This window comes from Dendrobates tinctorius, unplaced genomic scaffold, assembly GCF_039654945.1.
Source record: "Dendrobates tinctorius isolate UK_male_01 unplaced genomic scaffold, ASM3965494v1 ptg000060l, whole genome shotgun sequence".
Classification (NCBI taxonomy): Eukaryota; Metazoa; Chordata; class Amphibia; order Anura; family Dendrobatidae; genus Dendrobates; species Dendrobates tinctorius.
In genome coordinates, this window is record NW_027361728.1 from 21,541,321 (window position 1) to 21,555,000 (window position 13,680).

The 13,680-nt window shown below is 46.8% G+C and overlaps 1 protein-coding gene across 2 annotated transcripts in view; it reads right to left on the reverse strand.

Annotated features, from left to right (window-relative positions):
* Positions 1-200: 200 nt before the first annotated feature.
* FXR1 (FMR1 autosomal homolog 1) overlaps positions 201-13,680 on the reverse strand; it is an 84,532-nt gene continuing 71,052 nt past the window's right edge. Inside the window, exons 11-17 of one of the 2 annotated variants that reach the window (XM_073578770.1) lie at positions 13,520-13,606; positions 13,179-13,386; positions 12,068-12,271; positions 11,383-11,583; positions 10,528-10,608; positions 9,840-9,931; positions 201-1,242 (exon numbers count right to left, since the gene is read on the reverse strand). In XM_073578770.1, the coding sequence (XP_073434871.1) occupies positions 1,075-1,242; positions 9,840-9,931; positions 10,528-10,608; positions 11,383-11,583; positions 12,068-12,271; positions 13,179-13,386; positions 13,520-13,606 (1,041 nt within the window). In that variant the 3' untranslated portion in view covers positions 201-1,074. The remainder of the gene's footprint in view (positions 1,243-9,839; positions 9,932-10,527; positions 10,609-11,382; positions 11,584-12,067; positions 12,272-13,178; positions 13,387-13,519; positions 13,607-13,680) is intronic. The other variant, XM_073578771.1, reaches the window with a different exon arrangement.

Below are 13,680 nucleotides of genomic sequence, written 5' to 3' on the forward strand. Positions count from 1 at the left end.
CAAAAGGGAATCACATCGCTTGTCAATGCTTACTGTTTGAGCGTAATCGAGCATTAAGACTGGTCCAATTGTATTTACCACGTTGAATTAAATGTCATGTTGATACACACATTAACCTCTTCGCTGCTGGACATGCAAGCAGTGAAGGGGTTAAGAAATAATTGCATTCCCCCATAGGAAACTAGGCTTATAATCAAAAAAATGGAAGATCAAAGTTTATTTTTTGTGTTTTTTTGTTTTGTTTTTACTACCTGCATACAAAAACATATTGCACATCAAACAACCAAAACAAAAATAAAAATACCATACTAGGACTAACATATGCAGTTTTTATACAGGAGAAACATTCTGGAAAATGATCTTTTCAGTAGTTAGGGTTATGCCTTTGTGGACTACGTTCGGTTTAGTGTTTCTAGCAATGTTTGATTTTAAATACTGTACAGTTTAATAAATAAACCAAACAAAGCTCCAATGAAGAACAGTCACTGCCAATAGCTGCAGATGAGATTTGTGTTCCAGTGGTCTGCAGTTTTTCCTCCATACAGCTTTTTTTTTGTTTTTAATAGAAAAAAAAAAAAAAAAAAAAAAAGAAAATCAAAAAGAAAACATGGATTAAAACGACCAGTTTCCAGACCTAACCAATGGAGAGTTACAGTTCAGTGCAAAATACTTTTAGACTGCATTTTCTAGTTTCCTCAGGTGAAGAAGTGGTTGCATATTGTTAAAAATGTAACAAAAGCAGCTAATGCTTTCAGGACAAATATTATGCAGGATCCCCCCATTCAATGCCGTATTTGAAACAAAACATTTCCTATAGCCAGCACTTTTTTTTCTTTTTTTTTCTTTAATGTTTCGTATACTATCTCAAGGCACATCTGATGATGTATTTAGAACACAGTAGGTATCAACTTATGTTTAACATGTTTATCAGGATCCCTCCCCTTTCTTTATTCCAAATGGAGGAACTGAAAGTGTGGTGTAAAGACTGGCGATCCTTAATCTATCTTTGGCAAGCTTGTACAAGCACTATTGTAAAATGTAATGTAAAAGGAACTGTAAACTAGGACACTCCATTTAGGAAACCCCATTCAGTATGGCTTCTTGTGTGCTCCCATCTTGACAGCTTGCAGTGTTCCTTTCGGGGGCTGATGACAACGACTTTGAAGTACTGCCACCATTGGAGCCTCGTGGTCCATTTGTGACCTTTTCAGAAGCTCCTTGTTCTTCAATGACCTCCTTTACCTGTATAATAAGTAGTTTAGTTAGTATCATTTCATAGTAATTAAAGGGAACCTGCCAGTAACAGTAACACAAGCAGAGTGCAGGATAAGGCAATATAAAATATTACAAAAGATAATTTGTGTCATCCACTGGGCTGAAATTCGGCTTTTAGTGATATGCAAATTAGAATTGCAAGTGCACTCGTGGGCATATCAGTGAATTAGCACCACCTCCACTTTCCAATTGGCAGAAGAGACAGGACCTTTGCTGCTTCATATCACCACAACTCTCCACTTTCAACAAAGCGCAAGAAAGTAAAGTGGAGACAAACCGATACACAAATTAGCGGTGTTGCTATCAGTGTGTCAAGAGTGGGAAAGGAGGTGGTCATAACTCATGAAAAGAAAAAAGTTACGTTAAATCCAAGCACACCACTGTTTTTCTTGTGCAATTCTCAATAAGTTTGATGTGTACATGACCCTCTTCCAATTGAAAAAAAATAAAGTTGGATCCAAAATTGCCGACTTCAAAACGGCCACCATGGTCACCACCCATCTTGAAAAGTTTCCCCCCTCCCATATACTAATGTGCCACAAACAGGAAGTTGATATCACCAACCATTCCCACTGTATTTAGGTGTATCCATATAAATGGCCCACCCTGTATAATTAGCATATACCAATGTTTTACAATGCCTTATCTCTCAATACCTCCGTTTTCATAGAGATTGAGAATTTTGGACTGAAAGGAGGCAGCTGGGGACCGCATTGCCTGTTAAAACAGGATTTTTGGGTTGCTTACCGTAAAATCTGTTTCTCTGAGCCTTCATTGGGGGACACAGAGACCATGGGTGTATGCTGCTGCCACTAGGAGGCTGACACTATGCACAAAAAAAGGTTAGCTCCTCCTCCGCAGTGTACACCCCACCGACCGGCAGGGAATTCCTCAGTTAGTGAGAAAGCAGTAGGAGAAGTAACAGAATAGATTGAAAACAGAACAAACAACTCAACTGTAACCAATCAACCAAAGTAAGAACAGGAGTTGTAGAACATGGGAGGGTGCTGTGTCCCCCAATGAAGGCTCCGAGAAACAGATTTTACGGTAAGCAACCCAAAAATCCTGTTTTCTCGTTCGCCTTATTGGGGGACACAGAGACCATGGGAAGTCCCAAAGCAGTCCCTGGGGTGGGAAACAAACTTCCATCAGGCCAGTGGACTCACCACCGCTGCCTGCAGGATCCTTCTACCTAGGCTGGCGTCCGCCGAAGCGTAGGTGTGGACCTTGTAGAATTTCACAAACGTGTGAACCGAAGACCAGGTTGCAGCATTGCAAAGCTGCAGCGCGGAGGCTCTGTGGCATACCGCCCAGGAGGCACCCACTGCCCGGGTAGTGCGCGCTCTGATCCCCAGAGGGGCCACTCGATGCTTAACCCGGGAGGCCTCCAAAATTGCCGATCTGATCCAGCGAGCAATAGTAGCTTTGGAAGCCGGGTGACCTTTCCGCGCACCATCTGGAATGACGAAAAGAGAGTCTGTCTTTCGCAAGGAAGTCGTCCTAGACAGATAGACTCATTGCCCTGACCAGATCCAGCTTGTTCAGGGACCGCTCCCGAGGGTGAGTTGGACTCGGACAGAAGGACGGCAGAACAATATCCTCATTGAGGTGAAAGGAGGACACCACCTTTGGAAGAAAAGAGGGCGGAGGCCGCAGAACTACCTTGTCCTGGTGAAGTACCAAGAAAGGAGAGAAAGGGGAACATCCCTGAGAGGTTCAAAAGGAGAACCTTGCAGAACCTCAAGAACCAGATTAAGATCCCATGGATCCACGGGCGCTCGATACGGAGGAGCCGTGTGAGCCATGCCCTGAAGAAAGGTTTTGACCTGAGGGCGGGAGGCCAACGTCTTCTGAAACAAAATGGACAGCGCCGAAACTTGACCCTTCAAGGAACTGAGAGCAAGCCCCGCATCCAGCCCTGCCTGAAGAAACGCCAGAACGGAAGGGAGCGAAAAGCACATGGGCGCGATCTTATTGGCCTCACACCAAGTGAAATAGACCTTCCAAGTACGGTAGTAAATTTTGGAAGATGATGGCTTCCTGGCTCGGATCATGGTATGAATTACTCGACCGGAGAATCCTGCTCATTTCAGAACCTCGGTCTCAACAGCCACGCCGTTAAATTGAGCGGCCGAGAATTGGGGTGGCAAATCGGGCCTTGAGACAGCAGATCTGCCCTGTCTGGAAGCTTCCAGGGGGCGTCCGCGAGAAGATTGACAATGTCCGCGAACCAAGACCTTCTGGGCCAATTCGGGGCGATGAGAATGACTGGAATTCCTTCTGCTTTGATCTTCTTCAACAGCTTGGGAAGAAGAGGCAGGGGAGGAAACAGGTAGGGGAGCTCGAACTGCGACCAAGGAATGGCCTGGGCGTCGGCGCCCACTGCGAGAGGATCTCGAGCCCTGGATACAAACTGTGGGACTTTCCTGTTGAGGCGAGAAGCTAGCAGATCTACGTCCGGGGCTCCCCAACGACGGCAGAGGTGAAGAAATACCTCCGGATGTAGGGACCACTCTCCTGCCGCGAGACCCTCGCGGCTGAGAAAATCGGCGGCCCAGTTGTCTACGCCGGGAATGTGTACCGCGGAGATTGTCGGTACCGAAATCTCTGCCTACTGAAGGATCTTTGACACTTCTGTCAGGGCTGAGACACTCCGTGTCCCTCCTTGACGGTTGACATATGCCACCGCTGTGGCATTGTCTGTCCGAATCCGGACAGGCAGGCCCCTGAGGAGCCTCTCCCAGAGAACAAGAGCCAGATGGATCGCTCGTATCTCTAGGATGTTGATCAGCAGAGCAGATTCTTGAGTCGACCAACGATCCTGAACAGTGTGATTGCGGAACACTGCACCCCAGCCGAGGAGGCTGGCATCCGTTGTTACAATCTACCAGTGAACAGGAAAAGACCGCCCCAAGAGGATGAGAGGTGACGTCAACCACCAGTTGAGTGCCCGCTTGATCCGGCATGAAAGGCGAACAGGGCGATCCAGGGACAGAGCCGACCTGTTCCACCTCGACAGAATGGCCTGTTGGAGAGGCCTGGCGTGAAATTGGGCAAAGGGAACTGCCTCTATCGCCGCCACCATCTTTCCCAGGACCCGCATAGCTGTACGGAGGGACGGAAATCGTGTGGTCTGCAGCGATCGTACATCCTGCTGCAGGGAGAGAATCTTCTCTTGTGGGAGAAAGACCCTTGACCGACGAGTGTCGAACAGTAGGCCCAGAAACACAAGACGTTGAGTAGGGACCAGACAGGACTTTTTCCTGTTGACGATCCACCCGAAATTGGAAAGAGTGTCTAGGACGATCGCCAAACTGAGACGTGCCTGTTGGAAAGCGGGAGCTTTGATCAGAATATCGTCGAGGTACGGAAAAAGAACGAGACCTCTGATCCTCAACAAGGCCATCAACGCAGCCACGATCTTCGTGAAGACTCTAGGAGCGGTGGCGAGACCGAAGGGCAGCGCGACGAACTGGTAATGTTCCTGGCGAACCGCAAAACGCAGGAACTTCTGATGTCCGGAGAATATGGGAACATGTAGATAGGCATCTTGGATGTCTATCGAACACATGAATTCCTGCTCCTCCATGGAAGCGATTACCGAACGAACCGACTCCATCCGGAAGTGTCGAAGGCGAACTCTCTTGTTGAGCAGCTTGAGATCCAAGATGGGTCGGACCGCCCCGTCTTTTTTCGGCACCACAAACAGGTTTGAATAAAACCCTGTAAACCGCTCCGATTCGGGAACGGGCACAAACACCCCGGAACTGAGGAGAGAGTCGATGGCCGTAAAGAACCCCGGGATCAAAGCTGGATCTTTTGGAGGACGGGATTCGAAGAAACGATCCCGTGGAAGAGAGACGAACTCCATCTTGTATCCTGACGATACAACCTCCCTGACCCAAGCTTCCTCTACTGAGGCCAGCCAGACGTCCTTGAAGAACAGGAGTCGACCTCCCAATTGGAAGGGACCCTCGGGAGTCCGAGGATAGTCATGCTGATGTGGACCGTCCAGATCCGGATCTGGATGGTCTGCCCTGCGAAGAGTGGGAGCGCCAGGAGGGAGTGGGTCTGAAGGAAACTTTCTTCCTATCTTGGCGTGCCTGCGGTCTTTGTTGGTTGGAGGAGGTCTCCGCCGTATTGAAACGGCGGTAAGCCCGAAAGGGTCAAAACTGACGTCTTATTGGGGGTCTGCGAGGCTTGGACTGAGGCAGGAGAGAACTCGTGCCTCCGGTGGCGTCCTTAATAATCTGGTCCAATTGGGATCCAAAGAGGCGCCCTCCCTGAAAAGGGAGATTAGTAAGAGACTTTTTAGAAGACAGGTCCGCATGCCAGGCCTTGAGCCAAATTGTGCGTCGGATTGCCACAACGTTACTTGACGCCTGAACTGCGCAGGATGCGGCATCCAAAGAAGCAGAAAGCAGATAATTCCCCGCATGGGAAATCTGATTGGCGAGATCGGCCAGTCGATCTGGTTGTGCTTTCTCTATGATGCCCTGACGAAGATCCTCTGCCCAAGTGGCTATGGCCTTTGCTGCCCAAGATGAGGCAAAAATTGGGCATACCGCCGTCGAAGCCACTTCGAAGGCAGACTTCGCCAGGGATTCTATAATCCTATCATTAGAATCCTTCAGAGACGCCACGCCTGACAGCGGGAGAACCGTGTTATTAGAAAGCATGGACACGGGCGGATCGATCGAGGGGGAAGCAGACCAGTTGTCCGTGAGCTCTTTAGCAAACGGGTACAGAACGCCGAGACACTTTCCTCGTTGAAAGTGTCTGGTCGGATCTCCTCTTTCCCTGGTAAAAATCTTTCCAAACTCGGAATGTAAAGGGAATACCCTGGAGGGTGTTTCCTCCCGTCTGAACGAAACCGTCTGAACGAAACCTCCTGATCTGAGGATTTCGCAGGGGGGTCAGCAATGTCGAAGGCCTGATGGATCGCTGCAATGAGGTTCTGCACAGTAACCCTCATGTTCGCATCCTGGTCCGAATCCAGCTCTAAGGTCCCCTCAGATGACCTGTCCGAGAGCGCTTCACCTGACTCGGGTGAGGAGGCCCGGGAGGGAGGCTGCCAAGGACTATGTGGAGACATGGGGCGAGGAGAGGATTCCGGCTGGAGATCCTGCCTGGGTCTTTTGCGACTAACGCTGGCCGACTCAGATGGAACCTCTTGAGGCCTGCTGGACCCTGTAGAGGTGTCATGGGGCAACTTATCCAGGACGGCTACTAGGGACTGAGACACCCTGGTGAGGTCTGCCACTGACTGTGATAGAGACGAGGCCCAGCCGGGCATAGGGGGTTCACTCTCGCCTGGGGCCCTAGATGGCTCCTGGGCGGCGTCAGGTTGAATAGGATTGCTACAATCCAGGCAGAGGGAAGTGGACTGACCTGAGGGAAGTTTGCGATTGCAGGAAGATTTGGAGTTAGACATAATGAAAAATCTGAGGGAGAGCCGGAAGGTTGGGGGACAGGGTGCAGAGAAGGGTGTCTGCAGATGCAGAGCTACTCACGGTCCGGTGACCCCAGAGACGAAGGTATCCACCACTCTGCAGATGCAGGTCAGAGGAATGTCCGGCGGACAGGCCCAGGGAGCGATATCTGGCTGACAGGGGCGTCCGGCTGCAAAGATGGCGACCGCCTGAAGGAATCATGGAAAACGCGCTCCCAGGGGAAGGAGGGCGGAGCTAACCGCCTGCTGAATCAGGAACCGCCCCTGGCCAGGAACAGGCTAAGAAGGGCGGTGGGAGGGCCTGGAACGGGTGGGAGAGAAGCCCGCTTAGTAGAAAGGGGCGGGGGGCGTGGCCGCGATACCGGAGTAGGCCCGAACTGAAGCCGGGGCCTAAATTACTAGCGGCGGCCGCCTGTCAGCACGGGGTCGGCGCGGAGGTGCCGCAATGCGAGCGCCGCCGCGAGAGGACCCTGGGATACCCGATCGAAGTGTCGGGGGAGAAGAAGAGGACGGTGAAGGGGCTGGCTGTAGGAGCAGGGTGGGCGCAGGAGATCGCAGCGCCACCGCATCCCTGCTCCAGGGAAGACGCTGCGAACGCGCCCTCGGGGAGGAATGCTGCTGGCCAAAGGGTCCCCATACTTACCCGTCCCGGGAGAGTACCTGAAGAGTCTGCGTCTCAACCAACCGACAGGCTCTGGTAGGCGAGTGGGTGGGAGACTGGCGACGAGGACCCTCTGGATCGCTGACACATCTTCGTGTTGGCGTCCGCCTGGAAGGCTGGTGGTCCTGCTACGGAGAACTGTGAGGATACGGGGTGGCAGTACACGCCGTACTCACAGACTCCTTGTGGGAGTACAGATGTGACCATACACACTGTATCCCTCCGGGAAAACCTGAAAAGAAACGACGCACATCGAGGTAGATATGGGTCTAAGTAAAGACCCGTGTCCACCTCCTACTGACACTAAGCTAAACTGAGGAATTCCCTGCCGGTCGGTGGGGTGTACACTGCGGAGGAGGAGCTAACCTTTTTTTGTGCATAGTGTCAGCCTCCTAGTGGCAGCAGCATACACCCATGGTCTCTGTGTCCCCCAATAAGGCGAACGAGAAAGATACATTTTATAACAGTTGTGCTCTCTGCATAGAAATGAGTTCAAAGTTTAAGCGCAGACTTTGATATGAATTTCTCAGCTAGAAAGATCTACAACTAACCACATAAAAAACAAGTTATTTTTTCCTGCAGTTATTGTGCATTGTTTTTTGCTTACTGCTTTTGTAGTCAAAATGTTAAGATTCTTTTCCCCCAAGCAGATACGCCTCAAACTGGTATGTTTTGCTTTACATGCAAAAACAGCTTTATGTGCGCCTGCGCACTGCAGTATTCAGCTCTGCCCTCAATAGGGCAGAGCAGTGCGCCTGAGCCACGACAGGAAGCAAAGAAGAGGACGGCATCGTATGAAGATGGCAGGCGCTGGACCGGACCGCAACACCCATCAGACCGGACATCTACAGAGTGCTGTAGATAAGCCCCTGATGTCGGTGCCGGCAGCTCATATTCGAAAAAAGGGGTGACAGATTCCCTTTAATCAAAGAAAAACAATGCATTGCCTTTTATGGCCTGGGGGAACTCAAGGGTGGGGGCACATTCCAAGAGTGGACGGAGATGTCCTGAACTTATCAAAAATGGATTCTCCCTTGCTCTGCACAAGGAGCATTCCATTTTTTGTGCTCTTATTTTGTATGCCTTCTTCCAAAGGCCATAATTTTATTAGTCCATGTTGGGGGGATGAATACTGTATCTAAATATGTGCATCTTTTCCTTCATATGCTTGACAGCAAACTTTCCTCTGTTTCAACTATTACACGGTAGCGTGCCTCCGGCCTAACACAGCCGAGTTCTATGCGATAAAACATCACATTACACTCTGCCCAGTGTTATTCTATGGGGCAGCTCACATCTGAGACTATTTTCTCATACCGACTCGGCATGAGGGAACACCGGCAGCATGCTGAGATAGGCAGCGAGACTCGGCTCATGCGCAACTATACAAGTCTATAAGTGCGAGTGAAACATCGCATTGCACTTCTGATATCATTGTGAAATACGCAGACGGCCGAGGAGATAGAGAAGTAAATTTCTATGCCACCACTGCAGCTGTGCTCCGATCCGGTCATGCAAGAGAATCGAAGCACAGTACCATGACACTCGGCTCACACTCGCAGCAGAGCAGGAGCCGAGGGTCATTAGCATATCACATCCGATGATGTCGTGACTCCAGCCTTATTTTTACAAACGGATACAGCATCACCATCTTACCCTGTGTATGGCTAAACCTTTGTACAGGATGTGAAGGGTTTATATAGCGTGCTCCTGATTAATGCAAGGTAAGGCAGAGAAGAGCTGAAGCCAAAGTATATTTTTTTATATGATTGTTACCTTCTTGACTTTTATTTAAAAAGATTGTTACTGTCCGCTTTCAAAGTACTTAAGGCGTGAAGTTATTTATATTGTTCATGTTTTATTATTTGATTCCAAGTGTATGTGTCTTTAGGACTGTGATTCTGGGTAATCAGATAGCGAGTATTTAATCGCATATGCGTGAGAGGGGTTTATATTCTTAAAGGAACTTTCATGTCGGATAATGCCTAAAAACATCAGATAAAGGTGTAATCTGCAGCTTAACAAAGTGTTAGGATGTTGCCCAGCAGCTTGCCATAAAGTGCAGTACTCAGGGGGGAAAAAAAAAAAAATATTCCTCTCAGGAGCCACCAGCTTTCAGTCACGCCAGCGCGATAAGTCATTGCTCACAGTACTGTGAGTAGCGGCGACTGTAAGCACGCCCGATCACTCTGACAGCCAGCTCTGGCATGCATCAGTGATGCAGATTTTGAGCCTGCACCATTCACCTGCCATAAATGTACAATATGGTCATATTCAGATTGAGAGGTAGCACACGATGCTATAAAAAACTATACAGTGAATATATAATGAAAACTGTTTAATACACCATGAATAGTTATAGTTTTTGCTTTCAAAGATATCTCAAGTGAAAATGTGAGTAGCTTAGAATAAATCATGGACTTTACAAGTTTCAGCCAAACTGCAGCTCACCTTTTCCTTTTTGCCTTTAGCGAGAGCGTCTTTAGGGAGGCTTCTCTGTCGACTCTGAGACTCAGCCCTTGAGATATAGTCTGCCACCGTGACTGAAATGATTATATATGACAGGTAAGAGAAATAAAATCACATCTGAAAAGATCAACCCTTTATTTGGCCATGTAGCATGAAAACCATTTAAATTGAATATTCATATGTTAACCATTCATGGCTTCAGTGAGAACTCTGTCCATTATACAACAGCCAGCTGTGGCTGGGATTACAGAAAATACCAAGCAGGCTATGCTAGGAGTAGTGCATGAATGGCAGCTCCAGACACACAGCAACACAACATTTCATTTGGCATATGAACAGGTTCTCATCTCCGCCATAAGTGGCTGGGATGAGAATAATTTTCCGGGGTAACTTTCGATTAGTACATTGTGTACACTCAAAACACACAAATATCCAATAAATCACACTGCATAGGCTCATTTTATTTGTGCATCATTAAAACATTAGTATTACAACAAAAACATGACAGAACAGTGTGATATACTATGGTAGGCACTTAAATCATCCTACAGGTCTAGATTTAGTAGTTAGAAACCTTTTCATTGATACGACATAGCACGAGTACCTGGAAATAGAAGCAGTGCAAATCTCATGCAGGTTAGTTGTCAATAACTCAACCCACATCCATTACCTGGCTGTCTATCTTCTGCCTGACCCCTGAAGCGACGCCTGCGGCTACGATTGCGTCGCTGGGGTTTTTGTTCACTATCATCTGCAACAGTAAAGTGCATTAAAATCTTAGCTACTCTGTAAAATGAAGTAAACCTATGTCATTGACCAAGTATTAACCACTCTGGAACAATTCTCTAATAAATGCAAAATGAGTAGTCCAAAAAAAAAAAAAAAACAGCCAAAATAGTGCTTTATTTCACCACTGGACTGGATGGGTATCACTAATGTCTGCTCCTGTCCCTAGTAATAAACTTACGAGTCACCTTCTTCCTAGTACATCTCAGATTCCGTTCAGCCATGTTGTGACTGTAGCTTTCAGCTTGGCTCTGACTTCTGGCCAATGGTCACACAAGCTCTCAATGGAGAGGGTCATTCAGACGTTAGTGAAAATCAGTCAATGATCAGACCACAATGCAAGGACTGGCAGAGTCTCCCAACCAGAGCATGACCGTTTCATTGAAATATCTGAAGCTGCCACGCACAGGTTGGGAGACCCGTGGCCACTAATTTTTAGGAACCTGATGTAAAATATCAGCTATACCACTGTACATTTCCTAGAGCAAGCCATCTATATATGCTGGTATTGGTTACAATATATTTCAGGACTTCCTACAATACATGACGAGTCAAAGGAGCAGTTACAACCTCAAATATATACTCGCTAGTGGTTTTGAGACATAATGTAAAAAAACTTAGCAAATTATTATTTCTGAAAAGGCCTACTACTGAATAAACCCCGAACACTTACATTTACAAGGAGATGTTGTCTACAATCAAGATGTAATTTATCAGTATCACGCCTATAAAAACATACCCAAGCCATTTTCATTGACCGATGCATTATCGGATTCAGTCATTCCATCCATTAGAGAAGCATCTTCATCAGTCCTCCTCCTCCGTGATCGCCTTCGCCGGTTAGTGCTGTGGTGAGAGTCACTTGCATCTGTATCGACTGTCTGGTCTGATTCCGTGTTATCAAGTAAGCTGTAGGGGTTACTGTCTGGATCCTTCAGCACTAGGAATATATATCCAAAAGTGAAGTGTTGCCTTGTCACCGTTCATTTAGTGATATGCAGCAGTAGTCATGACAATCCCTACATGCTTTAGACTAGTGAGGGTTTACAATCAATTGCATTATGTGCCCTCTAGTTGCTTACAGAAGAGGAGCACTACTCCTAGGAGCTGTAATATTGCATTCACTATATGCCAGGTTAGCCAACACTAACATCATTAGTCTTCAGAACTACAAATGACATTACAGCATGCATGTTTTAAGGTTTTCAGTTGCGAAGTTAAATACAAACATACGACAGTGCTGATTTACATGGCATAATCACGCAGCACAGCCATACAGACACACAGTCTATGTCCCACTTAAAAAAAATAAATAAACACTTTGCGCACAAATTTTAGGCTATAGTTCAGACCCATTTAGTATGTAAGCACATATGGTAAAGTTTAACACCAGTGACTCAAAACAAGGTATAAAATTGACATACCAGAGCTGATCGAAGATTTGCCACCCCTAGATCCTCCACGTCCTCGTCCTGCAGATCCGCTACGGCCTCTTCCGCCAGGACGTCTTCGGCTGTCTCTCTGTTGGCGACTTTCTCTATCATCCTCTCCAGCTAGGGACCAGTCACTCAATTCATCTTTTCTTTCGGATTCAGTTTCAGAGGGATTGGACAGTTCAGAGTTTGTACCTGGAACAAAAAAAACCCAAAAACATTAAAGCTAAAAGTTTGCAATACTAAGGCTGTTCCATATCACACAGTTCGAGATCTGAAAAAATAGCTGAACTCTGGCTTCCAATCATGTGGGTAGTGCTGGATATTGGGTTAATTCACGCTCCACCAGCCTGTAGCAACACTAAGGGCAGCATGAATAATGGGCTGATGAGACAGTCCTCGCTGAGGAATTCTCACACGCCTGTGCACTGGAGAATACACAGATCAAACATTAAGTTGGAGAAGTACACCTAGCTGCCATGCGCATTCCCAAGCAGCTGGCTGTCAACACACAGGTTTCAGATTTCCCTAGAGTGGGCAGTGATAGCAAAGCAGCTGAGTCCATCTGTCAAACTGTAATGGGCATGTCTACTGTCTGGGAGAGCATGAATGAACGATGATAGAGTCCAACTCACATTGCCTGGAAGCCAGGGATCTTCAAAATAAGGTAACTAAAGATTAAAAGCATTTTTTTTTTCTTATACAGCTTTACAGACATGTAATGGATGCACATTACATGACCTGTACAGCAAAGCGACATGAGAGGTTTCCTTTAATCATTGTGTCCTGCTGTTGACATTGCAGAGGGGAGAAGCTCCTGCTGCAGCTAGTCACAGGAACATAAATGGAAAGGAACAGTTGCACAGAAATTTCTTTTTTTTTACATATATAGTAACCTTTTTATAACACAAAAAAGATAAAATAAGAAGGGACCAGAATAGGTGAATTGCTAGAAATGTTTGTTTAGCGTTCAATATTAATGCTTGTATGACTGCAGGCAGGCAAACTTTAATCCAATGGGTCTGGCTGAAATGTTTTTTGGCCATTTTTTTTTTTTTAATACAAAACTGTAAAAAGTCTAAAAGTGTTAGCACCGACATACCATAACCAGATGTATAATTGGGTCCTCTACGACCTCTGCCCCTTCCACTGTAGGACCTGCTTCCACGGACAGATGATGCCGTACTTTCATCAGTTGCATAACCCTTTTCTTTCTCTGTGCCTCGGTTTGAAGATGGTCGGAAACCCATGCCAATTTGACGAAGTTGTTCATCGATTTGAAGTCTTTCTAGTCGTAACTGCTCTACCTCCTAAAAATTTACACAAGGTTGTAACAGGTCACCCCAAGAGGCTACTACAGTGTTTTATAAAACATTTACACGTAATTGGAAAAAAAAACAAACAAAAAAAAAAAAAACAAAAAAAAAAAACACAACAACTTACTTTTAGGTACGCAATATGATATTCTAGGAGAACCTGCACATTTCCAATGCTTTCCTTTGTTCCAACAAAAACAAATGGAACCATGCCCTGCACAAATAAGATGGACATTCATGTATAAAAAGGAACAATAAACCAAAAAGTAATGAATACCAAGCACCTCA